The sequence below is a fragment of the Lithobates pipiens genome, unplaced genomic scaffold (genome assembly GCF_037356315.1).
Source record: "Lithobates pipiens isolate NorthernLeopardFrog02 unplaced genomic scaffold, aLitPip1_a1.2 Scaffold_18, whole genome shotgun sequence".
Classification (NCBI taxonomy): domain Eukaryota; kingdom Metazoa; phylum Chordata; class Amphibia; order Anura; family Ranidae; genus Lithobates; species Lithobates pipiens.
In genome coordinates, this window is record NW_027507758.1 from 81,112,557 (window position 1) to 81,133,005 (window position 20,449).

Here is a 20,449-nt window from a genome sequence, read left to right on the forward strand (position 1 = left end):
TTTCCAAGCAGTGTTATCAGAAATGATTGCTGGACTACAGAACTTTGCCCCTCTCCACATGCATACATTGATATCGTTTCCAGCAAAACAATGCTGCTGCTTTGACTCTCAAGAACGTGTTCACTAATTGTAGGAAATGGTCTTTTGGAAGATGTAGTTCTGGTGGTGTGCCTACGTTTATAGGAACTGGACTCCCCCCCCCCCCCCCAGCTGTCTCTAAAAGAATTTTAAGTCTGGTGATATTACAATAATAAAAGACGTTTCTCGTTACAGTAATAAAAATACAATGTATGCACACATGAGCGAGGAGGAAGTCTGAGGTTAAGAACCTGTTTTACGTTGTGGCATCATGCCTCATTGAATGCAGTATTATTAAAGCCCAACTACAGGAAAAAAAATCATTTGAATAATGCATTGTGCATCAATTGCCCTCCTACTCGTTCTTGAAAATAACCCTTCTTAAGCCATTCTGCAGTATGGATCAGTCACAGCTTCCTCTATGGGCAAAGCTAATATCCTGCCCTGGGGACCAGGCATTTTTTCTCTGCTTATCTTGGACACTGGTCTCATTGGCCCATGTGAGTTTTCCTGTCTCTGAAAGAGGACCAGGTCACTCAAAGTGTTGCTTCCACCAATAGGAGGTGTCTTATTATGCAGGTGATGTGACACGAGAAGGACTCCAGGAAGAAGAGAAGGATTAACATGTGACCGTGGCTTCAAATAAGTAAAATGGTCATTTGTATACACTTTCTTTTTTCAATGGTAAGGGGGTTTGTAATATCCTGGACTGGTCTTTTTTTGTGATTCTGCTGCATATTTTTTTGTCAGGAGATTTTGCAAGCAACACTTCATAATCGCTAAACCTCTGCCTCCCCATATCGGCAGCTTTGCCAGACTGCTATATGAGCTCCTTCAGTTGGTCATTGGACCTGATAGGCAGCCCAACATCCAACTGCTCATTATGTTAACCACTTGCCAACCGCCGCACACCGATATACGTCGGCACAATGGCAGCGGTGGGCAAATGGGTGTACCTATACGTCCCTTTTAAGAGCTGGGGGTAGCAGGCGCGTGTGCCGCCGCGTACTGGGTGACCGTGCCTCCCGGCATTCGTGTCACAGAGCCTCGGAGTGGGGAAGTTCCTATGTAAACAAGGCATTTCCCCATTCTGTATTGTCATGACAGAGATCACCGCTCCCTCTCATCGGGAGTAGTAGCCCATATCATATCAATAGTGTCAAGTGTCCTATGTGTCCGATAAAATGTCGCAGCCCCGATTAAAAATCGTAGCTCGCCGCCATTACTAATAAAAAAAATGCTATAAAACTATCCCCTATTTTGTAGATGCTATAACTTTTGCGCAAACCAATCAGTATGCGCTTATTGCGACTTTTTTTATTTTTTTTACCAAAAATATGTAGACAAATACATATTGGCCTAAACTGAGGGGAATTATATATATATATATATATATATATATATTAATATATATATATATTAATATATATATATATATATTAATATATATATATATTAATATATATATATATATATATATATATATATTAATATATATATATATTAATATATATATTAATATATTTTGGGGTGAAATCTTCCGTGGCTGCAGCGGTTAAAGAAAAAACACAAACATTTTTGATCTCAAGACCTTTAGTGACTTGCGTAGTATGGCTAAATTGTGTTTTTAAATGTTAAAAGCACATCAAGCGCATTTAATAAGAAGAATGTGAGATGAGCAAGTGTCATGTCTGTCCTGAGGCTTTGTAATAGAGAGCAGTCTTTCTTAGCCTGGAGCTGTTAGTTGTCATTCACCTGTTATTAGCCAATGACCTCTGACCTCACTTTGTAGTAGGGGGCTGCGTATTCGCTTGTTTGTGGTGTGTTTGTTGGAGATGCTCCTGTTAAAGCACAGTGATTGATGACATTCCATTTATTTTATCTTACAGGGGTTTGAGCCCAGAGGGACTGCCATTGGCCAGAGACTGGTGACGTGGAACAACATGGTGGAGAACACTGGATATAAGGCAACATTGGCCAATTATCCCTTTAAATATGCAGATGAACAAGCCAGAAAGTAGTTAAGTCGTTTCATGTTTTCTTTTGCTTTTTGGCACTGTCACTTTAAAGCCCCAGTTTACACTGCTGAATTTCTTTAAATGTAAAATTATTTAAATTATTTATTAGGCGTCTAAAGATGCTTTCATACAACTTTCATGTGGGATTCACCTTCCACGCCCTCCCCCCCCCCACCCAGATTAATCCAATAAAAAAATTGGTGACTCTTGTATGAAAACCTTTTTATAGATCGACCCTTTCATTCCTTTCTAAGGATTTTAGCTGCACAATTTGGTAGCTTGGAGTATGCACTCAGAATCTGTGATTTTTGCCCATTGCCCGCTGATGCTGACGTCTGCCTCGTTCACTTGCTACTCTATCAGAGACCTTTCTCAATATCCCATCTTTTTATCTATGATGTCGCATTCATTCCCCTTACAGAATTGGTTCTGAGCAACCAATCGCCAGGTTAAAGTGGTTCTAAAGGCTTAAGGTGTGTGTGTGTATATGTATGTGTATGTGTGTGTATGTATGTATGTATATATATATATGTGTGTTTATATGTGTGTGTATATATATATATATATATATATATATATATATATATATATATATATATATATATATATATATATATATATATATATATATATATATATATATATATATATATATATATATATATATATATATATATATTATAATTTTTTTTTTTTTTTTTTTTACCTTCATGCATTCTAATGCCACGTACACACGATCGGAATTTCGGCCAGCAAAAGACCGATTAGAGCTTTTCATTCGAAAAAGCAACCATGTGTAGGCTCCATCAGAATTTAGCTGGCCGGGTTCCCGCCAACAAAAATTTGAGAACATGGTCTCAGTTTTCCCGATGGAAAAACTTTCTATCAAACTCCTATCGTGTGTATGCAATTCCGACGTGCAAAAACTTGCGCATGCTCAGATTCAACTGCGAGACGGAAGCTATTGAACTTCCCTTTTCTAGTCCCATCGTACGCGTTCTAAGTCACCGCGTTCTTGACGGTCGGAATTTGGTGTGACCGTGTGTAGGCAAGACAGCTTGAGCGGAATTCTGTCGGGGAAAACCATCAGACCTTTTTCCGACCATAATTCCGATTTGTGTTTACACGGCATAATGCATCCAAATACTTAAACCCCCATTGCGATCCAACAATGTGCACGAAAGGCTCGGCTTTCCGAGGACTCTTTCCTCATTGGCTGAGACCTCAGTGGGAGCCACTGGTTCCTACTACTGTCAATCACAGCAAAGTGTGCCAATGAGGGGGCGGGGCTAAGCCTCAGCTCCATGTTTGAATGGACATGCAGAGCAGTGGCTCAGAAGCTAGCCTTTTTGGGTGCCTCCATAGAAAGCTGTTTGCTGCAGGACGGTGGAGCCAGGAGCGCTAGCGGCATACCCGGGAAGAGGAGGATCGGGGCTGCTCTGTGCAAAACCACTGCACAGCGCAGGTAAGTTTAACATGTTTACGCTAACCCAGTGTAAGCACTGACATCAATTCACAGTGTTACAGAGTTCGGACTTAGTGGTGGGACAGATAAATGGTAGTTGGTAGGTTGTTCTTTACTAGAGAACCTGTCCCTTTTGCCCTGGCTGGGTAAAGTGTCAAAATTCTTAAACAAAATAAAGCACCCCCTTTAACGCTTAGGATATTTCAGTGTTTGTCTTTGGTTGCTCGTTCTGCTCACCATGTCCATCAGATCTGCTGGACTGTATTTTTGTTTCCTCCCTCCTTTTGAATAATATTTATAAGTGTTCAGTGTCTTTACAAGTGTTACTTTGCCTCTGGAATGTCTTCCCATTTCCCATTAAAACAGCTGTTTTGTACAACCACATTCATTAATTTCTATGAGCCTTCAGACAAGGCTTGCATTGTGCTGATCAGCTGTGGTCCTGAGCTTGGAGGCAAGCCCAAAAGAATGAGCTTTCTCCACTTGATCGTGGGGCTTACTCCCAAGAGCAAGTTGGTCCGGTAGTCTTGAGCAGAGCCACTGCTCTTTCAAACTAAGGGGTGCCATTAAGGTAGTCTGGGCATACTTCATGGATGTCCTCTTATTGGAGATGTCTGGCACAGCCTAGGCGTTCAAGTCTTCTAGAGTAGTGGTCATCAACCCTGTCCTCAGGGCCCGCTAACAGGCCAGGTTTGCAAGATAACTGAAATACATCACAGGTGATATCCTTTGCTGCTCAGTGATTGAAGCATTCTAGTCTGCATCTCCCCAAGGTAATACATAAAACCTGGCCTGTTAGTGAGCCCTGAGGACAGGGTTGATGACCACTACTCTAGAAGACTCGGATCTCCTAGGCCAGTGATGGCGAACCTTGGCACCCCAGATGTTTTGGAACTACTTTTCCCATGATGCTCCACTACACCGCAGAGTGCCAGAGCATCATGGGAAATGTAGTTCCAAAACATCTGGGGTGCCAAGGTTCGCCATCACTGTCCTAGGCTGTGCCAGACATCTCCAACTGTAGCGACAGAGCCAGAACAGAAAGGTGGGATAACTTTCGAAATATCCTAGAGCTGGAAGCTTTCAGCTGGAGAAGATGATTACCTATAATTCTAAAGCTAGCACTATTAGCTTAATCATCAAAATACTAAAATGTCTAGTAATTGCCAGGAGTAAATATTCGCTGCTAAACAGATTGAACTGATGGTTCCCTATGGAGTAAGTTGCACAGGTAATATGCAGAAGCCTCTTGTAGCGATCGTCTGCACATTATTGATGCATTTTGCACTTGTACTAGATTGAGCACTTCTACTTGCTATCGCTGTAACTTACACCAAAGGAAGCTCTTTCTTTCACCTGTTTATCAACCTGTGACTACTGGGAATAACTATTGTTAGGGATTTGTGTAGCACGATTGTGCTACTAAAAATGTACTAAATTTAGCACCAGCCTAAAGCTGGCCATACACATGCCAATTGTTAGTCAGTTTTTAAAAACTTCAAGCCACCACCAGTTGTATTTTTTTTTTTTTTTGCATATTTGTCAGACTTAAATAACTCAGATCATCAAACTAACTTTATTATTTCACAAAGATAACCCAAGTAAATACAAAATGCAGTTTTAAATGATGGCTTCATTTATTAAGGCAAAAAATCTGTCCAAACCTGCCTGGCTTTATGTAAAAAAAAGTCATTGCCCCCTAAACCTAATAACTGTTTGTGCCACCCTTGGCGGCAACAACTGCAATTAAGCATTTGAAATAACTGGCAATGAGTCTTTCACATTGCTGTGGAGCAATTTTGGCCCACTCTTCTTTGCAGAATTATTTTCTTTTCCAGCATAAACGGCCTGCATGATACAGCACCTCAATTGGATTCAAGTCTGGGCTTTGACTAGGCCACTCTAAAACCTAAATTTTGCTTTGTTTGAACCATTTGGAGGTGGACTTGCTGTTGTTGCACTTGAGTTTGAGGTCACGAACTGATGGCCAGACATTCTCCTTTAGGATGTTCGGGTAGAGCTCAGAATTCATGGTTCCATCAATTATGGCAAGTCGTCCAGGTCCTGAAGCTGCAAAGCTGCTCCAGACCATCACATTACCTCCACCATGTCTGACTGTTGGTATGATCTTGTTATGAAATGCTGTATTAGTTTTATGCCAGCTGTAATGGGACGTATACCTTCCAAAAAGTTATCTTTTTCTTATCAGTCCACAGAATATTAGCCTAAAAGTCTTGGATAATCAAGATGTTTGGTAATTGTGAGGATGTTCCTTTGTGTTTTTGGTCAGCAGTGGCTTTGGAACTCTCCCATGGATGCCATTTTTGCCCAGTCTTTCTTATTGTTGAATAATGAACACTGATCTTACCTGAGGCAAATGAGGGCCTGCAGTTCTTTAGATATTGTTCTGTGTTCTTTTATGACCTCCTTATCCTGGATAAGTCTTCCTCATGCTCTTGGAGTCATTTTTGTAGGCCGGCCTGGGAAGGTAATACACTGCTCCAATTTATTTCCATTTGTGGATAATGGCTTTCCTCATGGTTCACTGGAGTTCCAAAGCCTTAGAAACCGCTTTGAAACCTTTTCTACACATATTTGTTTCTAATCTGTTTTTGATTTATTTTTATTTTTTTCGATTGTGGCATGTGTGGCTTTTTGTGATCTGTTGGCTTCTTCACTTTGTCAGACAGCTTCTATTTATGTGATGCCTTGATTCAACAGGTCTGGCAGTAATCAAGCCTGGGGCAAGTGAAATTTTAACTCTGCTTTCCAAAAAATTGTGGTTAACCAGTTCATTCATGATTCAGCATGGGAGAGGGCAATTACCTTTTCACATAGGGCCAGGCAGGTTTGAACGTTTTTTTTTTTTTCCCCCTTCATAAATGAAATAATAATTAAAAAACGGCATCTTGGATTTACTCGGGTTATCTGTAATATTAAAATTTGTTTGATGATCTGACTCATTTAAATGTAAGAAATATGCAAAAACTAAAAATGAGAAAGGGGGCAAATACTTTTTCACAGCACTGTATAGCCAGATTTTGGTAGACTGTGAAGTCAGTAAATTAACAGCTTTAATGCAGTTAATGGAAAGATTGAAACGGAGGAAGAAAATAGGTGGAAAGTGATTGGATTCTTCTATTGCCTTCAGTCGATCAAAACCAACATTTTATTTCTTTGATTGCTTTGCAAAGTTCACAAAAAATCGAATCGAAACTTTGACCACTTTATCAAACTACCAGGATAACATGTTGCATGCGCCGCCCATTTCAAGGATGGAACATGTAACCTACTCCTGCAGCCTCCCCCTGATTTCCCAACTGCCCTTCTAATGCACTTCTAATGCAAGCTCACAGTGTGCAGTGAAATTGGAGTAAGTCTTTTTTTTTTAGTACAGGAGAGTTTTATAACCATCAGCCCATGGGCTGAAATAAAGGAATCTATTTGTGTACAGCAACCAAAGGTAGTTTGGCCGAAGTGACTGCTGAAAACCTAAATCTCATTAGCATCCTGTACTATTTATACCTTTTTGTTTAAAAAGATTCTCTCTTCCTCTGCCCATCCTTTCCTTTAGAATATCTCTCCCATCTTCAGGCATCTCCAGGCTGTGTCCAGTAGCCCTGATATCTGATCCAGTTTAGACTCTCCTAGTCTCCTAGACTCTTAGTCGTTTTCTTTTTATCTGTTGTAGAAGACCCAAAAATGACTTGATGAATGAAGCCATCAGGTGTCTCTGCCATGTAATGTAATTATGGGATTGTGTTGTTATCATAGCCACCAGGTTGACAGATGGTCAGACGATCACTATGAAAGGGAGAGAAGACAAGCAGACTGGGACTTCCACAAAGACAGTTTCTTCTGTGCTGTGCCAAGTGAGTTTTTTTTTTTTTTTTACCCCCCCCCCCCCCCCCCTTATTTTTTTTTTCTGCTTGCAATGATCATGAGAGCCGTACCAAAACCTAGATTGATAACCATGGCCCGAGGTCATGAAATGATCATGTTTCAATGTGAAAATGTACAATATTGGACATCAGTTTTGTTTAATAAACTAAAAAGGGCCCAAGGTTTAGAGATTGGGGGGGGGGGGGGGGGAGTGTGTGTAAATGATGCATGTGTTCTCAAGGAAAATGGTATTCTCAAAGCAAACCAGTGTCAATGCATTGTAATGGTATATTCATGCCATATGCAGTGGGATTGCGTTGGGAGACTGTTCCAGTGCAATCCCACTCCATGACCATGTAAAATGCCTTGTCTTCAGTGTGCCTAGTTCACACATTGCATTGCGGTGGTGTGCGCTGAAAAAAAAAAGGTACATGCGTGCAGTACTTTTTTTGCAGCACAGCACAATGCGTGGTAATCCACAGCTACCAATTGTCTCTGACACTTTAAAAAAGTTAATACAAAAATAAGGAACAATGTGATGGGCCAAAATTGGCGCTTTGGCACTGTGGCAATACCGCCTCACCACACCACAAACCAGATGCTGCATTGCAACGCAGAGGCTGCTTTGAATTGGCCTTAAGGGTCGGTTCACACCAAATGCAGTACAGTGCCCTTTTCTTCATCAAAAATGCATTCAAAGTAGGTTAAATGGGTTCCAATGGTATATTTCACACCAGTGTGTTCCAGTGCTTTTCAGTTCCAGAAAAAAAAAGTACAACATGCTGCTTTTTCCTGCACAGAATTGTACTGGAACGCAGTAGAATATCGGGAAAGCTCTGGACCCCAGTACAATAGGAAAAAAAGAGAACCTCTGAAATGCATCAAAAGCGTTTGTTGTGCGAACTGGCCCTAAAACCACAGGCTTGCTGTAATATCCTCTTCCTCTGGTATATACCTTTTTTTCTTTACCACCAAGTTCATTTACTCTCTACTGATAGTGTGATAGCTACCACATGGGGTAGACCATAGTCCTATGTAAACCCCAGCTAGACTAACTTGGAGCATACACAGGGTATCCTATCCTAATTTCCGGCAGCTGATGGGGCAAAGGAGCAATGGAAAGGTATGTGTTGCTTGGGCAGGGTGGCATTAAAGTGAACCTGTTACTTTGTCCTACATGGGTTTGCAGTTGTTGAAAAAATTGTGTGTTGGTTTTGAACTTTCTGTACAAATGTGAACCTCCTATAAGGCTTTCTGGATTAGAGGCCCGGCCATCCTGATGCATAGTTGCCCTTTGTCAGTGAAATCTGTATTGAATAACATTGAAACCAACTCACACAATTACAGGCCTACTTACCTCACTGTAGAAGTATGGTAGCGTGGCCTGCTGTAATCTATCTCTCTATTTGGTGAAATTTTTTTTTTTTTTTTTTTTTAGACTAATACACAGTATAGACTTTGGGTGCAAGCTTTGGCCCATAACTCTTCTGCCCTCAGAGGGTCATCTGCTTGCAATTCACACCAAGCAGACAGTGGCTGGGCTCATCCTGTGAGGCTTTTCTTGGATGCCGCTTCCTCTTAAGTGACATCACAGATCACATGACAAAAAGCAAAGGATGCATCAGGAAGGGTCACTGCCATCAACAGCTACCTTGCTGTGACTGGCATGTTTTTGGGAAGGTTTCCAAATGTTTGATGTGGAGAAGGTAGAGCGAAATGAGCCCAAGATGCAGTGCATCCAGATAGGATTCACGGCGCTTCACTTTTTTCACATTTTATGTTGCAGCCTTTTTCCAAAATGCATTCAATTCATTATTTTCCTCAAAATTCTACAGACGATACCCCATGAGGACAAAGTGAAAGAAGTTTGTTTGAAATGTTTGCAAATTTATTAAAAATGAAATAAAATCACACGTACATAAGTAGGGCTGCAACTAATGATTATTTTCATAATCGATTAGTTGGCCGATTATTGTTTTGTTTAATAAGTAATATTGCTGCGGTTTGCATTTTTACATATTTTTTTGCCCAATTTGTTGTTGGGCAGATTAAAAAACACAAATTGCCGCAAAAACACATTATTACATGCTTTTCTGCAGCTTCTCCATTGAAGTATATTGAACCAAAAAACCAAAACGGCACAGTTTTGCTTTAAAAAAAAATAAAAAAGTCCTCGTCTTTTCCAAATACGCAGCAGCTGAAAAAAATCATGGATGTGAACGTGTCCCATAGGAACACGTGTGTGCTTAGGGTTGTTGTCCTGTTGGAAGATGAACCTGAGGTCCAGAGTGCTCTGGAGCAGGTTTTTATCAAGGCTGTCTTGGTACATTGCTACATTTATCTTTCCCTCGATCCTGACTAGTCTCCCAGTTCCTGCCTCTGAAAAACATCCCCACAGGATGAATGGTATTGGGCAGGTGATGAGCAGTGCTTGGTTTCCTCCAGACATGACGCTTGCCATCCAGGCAAGAGTTCAATCTTTGTTTCATTAGACCAGATTATTTGGTTTCTCATGGTCTGAGAGCCCCTCGGGTGCCTTTTGAAAAACTCCAGATGGGCCGTCATGTACCTTTTACTCAGGAATGGCTTCCGTCTGGCCCCTCTATTATACAGGCCTGATTGGTGGAGTACTGCAGAAATGGTTGATCTTTTAGAAAGGTTTTACTTTCTCTACAGAGAAACGCTGGAGCCTTGTCAGTTTGGCTATCGGGTCATTAGTCGCCTCCCTGACTAAGGCCCTTCTCCCCCGATTTCTCAGTTTGGCCAGGCGGCCCACTCTAGGAAGAGTCTTGGTCATTCCAAATTTCTTCCATTTATGGATGAAGGAGGCCACTGTGCTCATTGGGACCTTCAATGCTGCCGAAATGTTTTCTGTACCCTTTCTCAGAAATGTGCCTCAATACAATCCTGTCTCGGAGGTCTACAGACAATTTCTTGAACTTCATTGCTTGCCCAGTGCTCTGGCATGCAACTAATGGACCTTAAACAGACAGATGTGTGCCTTTCCAAATCATATCCGTCCAATCAACTGAATTTACCACAGGTGAACTCCAATTTATAGAATCATCCTAAGGATGATCAGTGGAAACAGGATGCACTTGAGCTAAAATATGAGTGTCATGGCAAAGGCTTACTTATGTACATGTGATTGATATATATATATATATATATATATATATATATATATATAAATTTTTCAAATCAGGAAAATGTTTATTGTGATAAACTAACATTTACAGTACAATAATGCATTCACTGACACATCAAACAACTATAGTTACATAGGCATTGCACATTTATTTGATTTTGCTGATCAGATATACTAATACAGTGCATATATGCCTCTATCGCCACTTAAGTACGACTAGATCGCATATAATTGTCTAAATCCAAAATGATCCTCTAACTATTCTAGTCTAGTTGGACACACTAATACTCTCTGGTACACCAATTCCTTTAGGCTAAGGACAGGGGTATGTAGCCACCTTCCCCACAGCTTTTCAAACTTGCCGGGACATCACCGGCATCACCGGCGAGTATAAATATAGTTTTCTAGGAGCAAAGCTTTGCCCACAGATGCCACCCAGGACTTGTGTGTAGGGGGATCTGGAGACTTCCACATTCCCAGTGGTAACCTTCGGGCAAGAAAGAGGACCCTTCCCACAGCTATCCTAGGATGCTCATCCTCCGTGACCTCCTCCAAAATATTCAGTAGGTAACGTTTAGGTTTCAAAGGGAGTTGTAACCCAAATACCATATTTAATGTTTGCAGTAAGGATGTAATGTATGGCAATGCCATAGTAAATGGATCAAGTCCCCATGATCTCTTTTGCATCTGACAATGAGACTCTGTGCTGTACCCCATCTTGTAACTCCTTAGAGGAGTGAAGTGACAGCGTAGATGAATATATAGTTGGGACAGTTTCTGAGCCACATTTAGGGAGCAGGTTACTACAGCCTGATACTCCTCCTCCCATTGTGCACCAGATAACGGTCCCAGGTCCCTCTCCCATCTTGAAGTCGCCTTGCAAGGGTGACCCTTATGAAATTAAAACCAGGAAACGTGCTGTAGCATTGAGGGATAAAACCCTTAGAACTTTCATTCATTTGAATTAGTTTAAAAATAGGAGTGGGAGATGCCCGCCAATCCTGTGCAGCCCCCTGCACCTGAACCGCATGCCATAGTTGCAGATAATAAATGTGCATATGGGCAGGTAATAAATATATAGCCTGCAGGGAGTCAAAAAGTAAAGACGCCATCCTTAAAGATCTGAAACATATAGACTATCCCATATACCTTCCATCCAGCGCCATGCACTCATTTAGCTAGCTCCAAATAATTATTATTCCATATGGGGAATCATTTTTTATTTTTAATAAATTTGTAAAGATTTCAAACAAATTTCTTTTACATTGTCTGTCATTATGGGGTATTGTTTGTAGAATTTTGAGAGAAATAATGAATTTGAACTATTTTGGAATAAGGCTGTAACATAACAAAAGTAAAAACTGAAGCACTGTGAATACATCCCTGGGTGCACAGTAGAAGTCCAAGGTTAGTTGGGGGGTATAAAATGGCACACTAAGGTTGGTTTTGTGCAATGTACACACAGGTGTAAATCCTTCTGCAAAATTTTGGTGCCTCTGCAAATTTTTCAGTGCAACATGGCCCTAACTGAACAAGTCCCCAAATCCCTTACAATATTGTAACCTTCGTATTTTCTGTTTCCAGATGAGCACTACTCCCGAGTGGTCTTCACCTCTGTGAATGGAGACAGCTTGTGGAATTTGCAAGCGATCAAGTCTATGTGTAATATAGACCATAACAGGGTAAGTGCAGTGACACCAAATATTTCTGACATTCTTGACATTCTTTTAATAATGATTGAACACTTCTGAACAAACATGACAACACCCGGGTCACCCTCCACAAACAGCTTTATTATGGGTGTCACAGGGATGTGTGGTGTTTGGACAGGCAATGGTTTTGCTGGGTCACCAGAATGATTGGAAGTTACAATTGGAGGAATTTCCTTTGTTGGTCCTGCAGTATGTCTCCAGGACATAAACTCAGCTGCTTTTTGAGAAAAGAGTGCTGTCCGAGCCTATCTTCCCTTTTTAGATTGTAAATTCCCAGCGCAATGCCACATTCCATAGCAATCAGATTAGAATTTTTGATCTGAGCATCACTTTGGGAAGTTGCTAGTACTTCCCCTGCTATAGTATGCAGATATGCAGATATAGTTTTCTGATTTGTTGGAAAAATAGGTTCAGTTATTGAGCTCCCTTTTCATGTTGTAGCACATGTGTCACCAGAAGTCGCACCTGACAAACTTTTTATGCATTGCCCTACAAAAATCCCTGTTTTAAATCATTTTCCTTCTTTTTAAATAATGCTTGTATGGCCTACCATAAAAAATGTCTTGCATTGCCTAAAGTAGAAGTTCTGCCAACCCCCCCCCCCCCCCCCCCCCCCCGGTACCCACTCTGTTCAGATTGCCGTGGTAATCTGAGAGGAATTTTGGGTCCCCCTCCTTCCCCCACAGCCTTCTACGACACGTCACAGGTTCCAGAAGACTGCAGGACCAGTCATGGAGCGCAGGGCGACTTGCATGTGTGCAGTTGGAAGCTGTCTGTAAAGCTGTAAAGCTTCACTGCTGGTTTCCCTTGAAGAATCGGCTTGGGTGAGGACTGCGTTGGATCCAAGGACAGGTAAGTGTTGTTATATTAAGTCAGCATCTACAGTATTGACAGACTTCTTTTTTTTTTTTTTTTTTTCTTTTTTTTTTATGATGACCTGGAGTTGTTCCACAGTACATTCCTTTTATGACTTTTGCTGCAAATATCTAGTGCTTCCTGGTATGGGGAAGTGTGCGACTTCCAGGATACAATGCTCACGGTTTGCTGACTAGGATAGTCACTGTCATCTGATGAGGACAATGACCTTTCCAACGCATGTAAATGGCAGCACCTAGCTTTTTTTTTTTTTTTTTTTTACATTTTTTTTTTTTTTATTTTATTACAGGAACCTGCAAAGCATTGCACCCGCAAACCAGTGGATAACTGGTGCAATGTCAAGGTCCTGCAAACTCTTCCTCCAGCTCAGTGTCTCTACTTCTGTACAGGCTTTCAGTTAGAGAGCTGGCGGAAGTGTCATTGGACTACCAGTGCACTGCTTGCTGCACTCCTGTTCTTTTGAGAACTACAAGTCTGCAGCGGTTGCAGATGGGACTTGTAGGTCATTCAATCACAGATCTCTTTGAATGAATGATGCTTCTGTACCATGCGGAGCTGGTTGCTTTTCAACATGTTGCACCCTAAATATGGGTGTAACATTTTGCTAAATGTGGAGATGGCCTTTAAATGCATCCGGGGATGGGGTGTTGGGCGCTGGGGTTGATTTACCAAAACTGGAGACTGCAAAATCTGGTGCAGCTCTGCATAGAAACTAATTGGCTTCCGGGTTTTTTGTTGGTGTGGTTTTTTGTTTTTTTTTGTTTTTGTTTTTTTGTTTTGTTAAAGCTAAATTGAACAAGCTGTAGTTAGAAGCTGTTCCGCTACCATGCAGAGCTGCATCAGATTTTGCACTCTAGTTTTAGTAAATCAACCCCTACTGTCAATTGGCATATACTGTTTCATAATAGCTGTAGCCAGCCAGGTGTTGTCAAAATTGGAGTTGGCTATAATGCACATAATTATAATATAATATTTTTTTGGCTCTAGCAGATCTTAAAGTGAAACTATGAGTACAATATATAAAATACATAAATGATGCAGTCTGTCACCAGCATTAACACAATAGTTTTTTTTTTTTTTTTTTTTTTCCCCCATAACATAATTTTATTACCTGTTGCTCCTGCCAATAGGTCTTGTTATTTTTCTACTATCTTTATCAGACAACGTGGTGTGTTTTGCAGTGAAATTGAACAGCAGTGTTGTCGTCCTGTGAACAGGGTAGTTTTAGATGTATGCATCGTTTTAAATGGACTTTAAATAAGAGATACTTTCTAACAATTCCAGCTAACCCCTTTTAAGAAGTTGTAGCAATATTTTTTTTCTTTTGGTTTAAAGCAAATGAAAAGCAGCTGACCATTGTAAGCACCACTGCTGTTACAGGAAGCATAACAATAACTGATTTACTGGCAGGACCAACAGGTAATCAAACTATGTTGTGGAGGCTCACAAAACACAAACTTCATACTATTAACAGATCACATATGTGATTTTTTTTTTTTTTTTTTTTTTTTAATTTGCACATAGCTCTACTATAAATTAAATTATAGCTGATGATAGTGGATGAAGGGGTTTGCAGGCCTTTATTTCTTTTTTTTTTTTTTTTTTTTTTTTTTCCCTCAATATTACATTCTTAAATCATTCAGGATTTCCTGCCCGTGTTCTGTAGCTATTACACTTTGCAGGGTTTGATGTCGGCATGAGGAAATACTCTCTCTCCTTTTATATCCAGGGTAATTGTGGCCGGCCAACTAATGAATTTCATATGGCAGGAGTTTTCTCATCCTACGGTTTAATCACTGTAGGGCACGAAGACAATTAAACATGAAATACAAACTGTTGGAGCCCTTTGGTTACGGTTCACGCCGAGCAGTAAAAACAGCCTCATTAAAGCTGTAAAAATGGAGCTGTAATCTGTTTATGGAAGACTTAATGATTTGGGTAAGCAAAACTTTAGCCCCAGTACGCGTAGGCATTTAAATCCTCTCAGTGCTGCCAGCAGGAGATGTATTGGGTTGTATGCAAAATGAACTGCGGAAGGAAAAGATTGTGGAGATTACGATTTTTTTTGTTTTGTTTACCGTTTAAAAGAAAATTACAGGCTATATAAATGTATTATAAGCTACTATACTACACTAGAAGTATTTATCTGTAATCTGTTTCTATATTACAATGAACATTTAGTGCATTTCAGCAAGCACACATTCTGACTTGGTTTAAAGTTTTTTTTTTAAAGTAGCTTTTATGTTACTACCTTTTTGCTTTTTAATGTGCTTCATTCATTATTTGATTGTACTATTTCATACGCAGATTTGGAACTACTTCCCCTTTCTGGTTATGTGGAATGCAATTAACATCCCTGCTTAACCACTTAAGGACCAAGCTTCTTTTTGACACTTGTTTACAAGTTAAAATAATTTTTTCAGACACGCTAGAGAAATGGCAGTTGTTGAAATACTTTGTCACACCATATATGCGCAGCAGTCTTGCAAGCATTTTTTTGTCTTAAAGAATGCGACAACAATAAAGTTAGCCCAATTTATTTAAATTTTTTTTATATTGTGAAAGATAATGCTACGCTGAGTAAATTTATACCCAACATGCCATGCTTCAAAATTGTGCCTGCTCATGGAATGGCGACAAACTTTTACCCTTAATCTCCATAGGCAACGTTTAAAAATGTAACATTTATTCTACAGGTTACCAATTTTGAGTTAGAGGAGGTCTAGTGCTAGAATTATTTCTCTTGCTCTAATGAGCGCAGCAATACCTCACGTGTGATTTGAACACTGTTTTCATATGCGGGCACAACTTAAGTATGCATTCGCTTCTGTGCGCAAGCTCGCCGGGACGGGGCGCTTTAAATTTATTTAAATTTTTACACTGTCCCGTTCGCTTTTATTCCTATTACAACAGGGGTCAAGTCCTGGGAAAAAAAGTGTGGGAACTCCCACCCAAGATCCATTCCCCCACCAAAAAAAAAAAAAAAAAAGGTACGCTCATATGTAGTAATACTTCACAGAAAATACAGTACAACATTTATTGTAAAGTGCCAGTTTACAAAAACAAAATAACGTGTCAAACAAAACAATCAACACAATGGGTGATGATCTTTCCCTCGCAGGGAATTTCTACCACAAATACACCCTGTTCCAAATTCTGTTACACAGCCCATTAGAAAATATCCCACAAACAGGAATAAGTATTGGCAGAGTATTGAAGAGTATTGAAGAGTATTGGCAGGGTATTGCAGAGTATTGATAGGGTATTGCAGAGTATTGGCAGGGTACGTATTGCAGAGTATTGGCAGAGTATTGCAGAGTATTGGCAGGGTATTGCAGAGTATGTATTGAAGAGTATTGGCAGAGTATTGCAGAGCATCGGCAGGGTATGTATTGGCAGGGTATTGCAGAGTATTGCTAGGGTATTGCAGAGTATTGGCAGGGTATGTATTGCAGAGTATTGGCAGGGTATTGCAGAGTATTGATAGGGTATGTATTGATAGGGTATTGCAGACTATTGGCAGGGTATTGCAGACTATTGGCAGGGTATTGCAGAGTATTGGCAGGGTATTGCAGAGTATTGGCAGGGTATGTATTGCAGAGTATTGGCAGGGTATGTATTGCAGAGTATTGGCAGGGTATTGCAGAATATTGATAGGGTATGTATTGCAGAGTATTGGCAGGGTATTGCAGAGTATTGATAGGGTATTGCAGAGTATTGATAGGGTATTGCAGAGTATTGGCAGGGTATTGCAGACTATTGGCAGGGTATTGCAGACTATTGGCAGGGTATTGCAGACTATTGGCAGGGTATTGCAGACTATTGGCAGGGTATTGCAGACTATTGGCAGGGTATTGCAGACTATTGGCAGGGTATTGCAGACTATTGGCAGGGTATTGCAGAGTATTGATAGGGTATTTATTGCAGAGTATTGCCGAGTATTGATAGGGTATGTATTGCAGAGTATTGGCAGGGTATTGCAGAGTATTGGCAGGGTATTGCAGAGTATTGGCAGGGTATTGCAGAGTATTGGCAGGGTATTGCAGAGTATTGGCAGGGTATTGCAGAGTATTGGCAGGGTATTGCAGAGTATTGATAGGGTATTTATTGCAGAGTATTGCCGAGTATTGATAGGGTATGTATTGCAGAGTATTGGCAGGGTATTGCAGAGTATTGGCAGGGTATTGCAGAGTATTGGCAGGGTATTGCAGAGTATTGGCAGGGTATTGCAGAGTATTGGCAGGGTATTGCAGAGTATTGGCAGGGTATTGCAGAGTATTGGCAGGGTATTGCAGAGTATTGATAGGGTATTTATTGCAGAGTATTGCCGAGTATTGATAGGGTATGTATTGCAGAGTATTGGCAGGGTATTGCAGAGTATTGATAGGGTATTTATTGCAGAGTATTGCCGAGTATTGATAGGGTATGTATTGCAGAGTATTGGCAGGGTATTGCAGACTATTGGCAGGGTATTGCAGACTATTGGCAGGGTATTGCAGAGTATTGATAGGGTATTTATTGCAGAGTATTGTCGAGTATTGATAGGGTATGTATTGCAGAGTATTGCAGAGTATTGATAGGGTATGTATTGCAGAGTATTGGCAGGGTATTGCAGAGTATTGGCAGGGTATGTATTGCAGAGTATTGGCAGGGTATTGCAGAGTATTGGCAGGGTATTGCAGAGTATTGGCAGGGTATTGCAGAGTATTGGCAGGGTATTGCAGAGTATTGGCAGGGTATTGCAGAGTATTGGCAGGGTATTGCAGAGTATTGGCAGGGTATTGCAGAGTATTGGCAGGGTATTGCAGAGTATTGGCAGGGTATTGCAGAGTATTGGCAGGGTATTGCAGAGTATTGATAGGGTATTTATTGCAGAGTATTGCCGAGTATTGATAGGGTATGTATTGCAGAGTATTGGCAGGGTATTGCAGAGTATTGGCAGGGTATTGCAGAGTATTGGCAGGGTATTGCAGAGTATTGGCAGGGTATTGCAGGGTATTGGCAGGGTATTGCAGAGTATTGGCAGGGTATTGCAGAGTATTGGCAGGGTATTGCAGAGTATTGGCAGGGTATTGATGAGTATTGGCAGGGTATTGCAGAGTATTGATAGGGTATTGCAGAGTATTGATAGGGTATTTATTGCAGAGTATTGCCGAGTATTGATAGGGTATGTATTGCAGAGTATTGCCAGGGTATTGCAGAGTATTGATAGGGTATGTATTGCAGAGTATTGCCAGGGTATTGCAGAGTATTGATAGGGTATGTATTGCAGAGTATTGGCAGGGTATTGCAGAGTATTGGCAGGGTATTGCAGAGTATTGGCAGGGTATTGCAGAGTATTGGCAGGGTATTGCAGAGTATTGGCAGGGTATTGCAGAGTATTGGCAGGGTATTGCAGAGTATTGGCAGGGTATTGCAGAGTATTGGCAGGGTATTGCAGAGTATTGGCAGGGTATTGCAGAGTATTGGCAGGGTATTGCAGAGTATTGGCAGGGTATTGCAGAGTATTGATAGGGTATTTATTGCAGAGTATTGCCGAGTATTGATAGGGTATGTATTGCAGAGTATTGGCAGGGTATTGCAGAGTATTGGCAGGGTATTGCAGAGTATTGGCAGGGTATTGCAGAGTATTGGCAGGGTATTGCAGGGTATTGGCAGGGTATTGCAGAGTATTGGCAGGGTATTGCAGAGTATTGGCAGGGTATTGCAGAGTATTGGCAGGGTATTGATGAGTATTGGCAGGGTATTGCAGAGTATTGATAGGGTATTGCAGAGTATTGATAGGGTATTTATTGCAGAGTATTGCCGAGTATTGATAGGGTATGTATTGCAGAGTATTGCCAGGGTATTGCAGAGTATTGATAGGGTATGTATTGCAGAGTATTGCCAGGGTATTGCAGAGTATTGATAGGGTATGTATTGCAGAGTATTGCCAGGGTATTGCAGAGTATTGATAGGGTATGTATTGCAGAGTATTGGCAGGGTATTGCCGAGTATTGATAGGGTATGTATTGCAGAGTATTGGCAGGGTATTGCAGAGTATTGGCAGGGTATTGCAGAGTATTGGCAGGGTATTGCAGAGTATTGGCAGGGTATTGCAGAGTATTGGCAGGGTATTGCAGAGTATTGGCAGGGTATTGCAGAGTATTGGCAGGGTATTGCAGAGTATTGATAGGGTATTGCAGAGTATTGATAGGGTATTTATTGCAGAGTATTGCCGAGTATTGATAGGGTATGTATTGCAGAGTATTGGCAGGGTATTGCAGAGTATTGGCAGGGTATTGGCAGGGTATTGCAGAGTATTGGCAGGGTATTGCAGGGTATTGGCAGGGTATTGCAGAGTATTGGCAGGGTATTGCAGAGTATTGGCAGGGTATTGCAGAGTATTGGCAGGGTATTGATGAGTATTGGCAGGGTATTGCAGAGTATTGATAGGGTATTGCAGAGTATTGATAGGGTATTTATTGCAGAGTATTGCCGAGTATTGATAGGGTATGTATTGCAGAGTATTGCCAGGGTATTGCAGAGTATTGATAGGGTATGTATTGCAGAGTATTGCCAGGGTATTGCAGAGTATTGATAGGGTATGTATTGCAGAGTATTGCCAGGGTATTGCAGAGTATTGATAGGGTATGTATTGCAGAGTATTGGCAGGGTATTGCCGAGTATTGATAGGGTATGTATTGCAGAGTATTGGCAGGGTATTGCAGAGTATTGGCAGGGTATTGCAGAGTATTGGCAGGGTATTGCAGAGTATTGGCAGGGTATTGCAGAGTATTGGCAGGGTATTGCAGAGTATTGGCAGGGTATTGCAGAGTATTGGCAGGGTATTGCAGAGTATTGGCAGGGTATTGCAGAGTATTGATAGGGTATTGCAGAGTATTGATAGGGTATTTATTGCAGAGTATTGCCGAGTATTGATAGGGTATGTATTGCAGAGTATTGCCAGGGTATTGCAGAGTATTGATAGGGTATGTATTGCAGAGTATTGCCAGGGTATTGCAGAGTATTGATAGGGTATGTATTGCAGAGTATTGGCAGGGTATTGCCGAGTATTGATAGGGTATGTATTGCAGAGTATTGGCAGGGTATTGCAGAGTATTGGCAGGGTATTGCAGAGTATTGGCAGGGTATTGCAGAGTATTGGCAGGGTATTGCAGAGTATTGGCAGGGTATTGCAGAGTATTGATAGGGTATTGCAGAGTATTGATAGGGTATTTATTGCAGAGTATTGCCGAGTATTGATAGGGTATGTATTGCAGAGTATTGG

At 40.9% G+C, this 20,449-nt stretch overlaps 1 protein-coding gene across 2 annotated transcripts in view; it reads left to right on the forward strand.

Moving 5' to 3' along the window:
- Positions 1-20,449, forward strand: part of DISP1 (dispatched RND transporter family member 1) — a 106,277-nt gene that overhangs the window by 79,442 nt on the left and 6,386 nt on the right. For both annotated transcript variants that reach the window (XM_077485839.1, XM_077485840.1), the window contains 3 exons: positions 1,968-2,098; positions 7,336-7,433; positions 12,176-12,273. In XM_077485839.1, the coding sequence (XP_077341965.1) occupies positions 1,968-2,098; positions 7,336-7,433; positions 12,176-12,273 (327 nt within the window). The remainder of the gene's footprint in view (positions 1-1,967; positions 2,099-7,335; positions 7,434-12,175; positions 12,274-20,449) is intronic.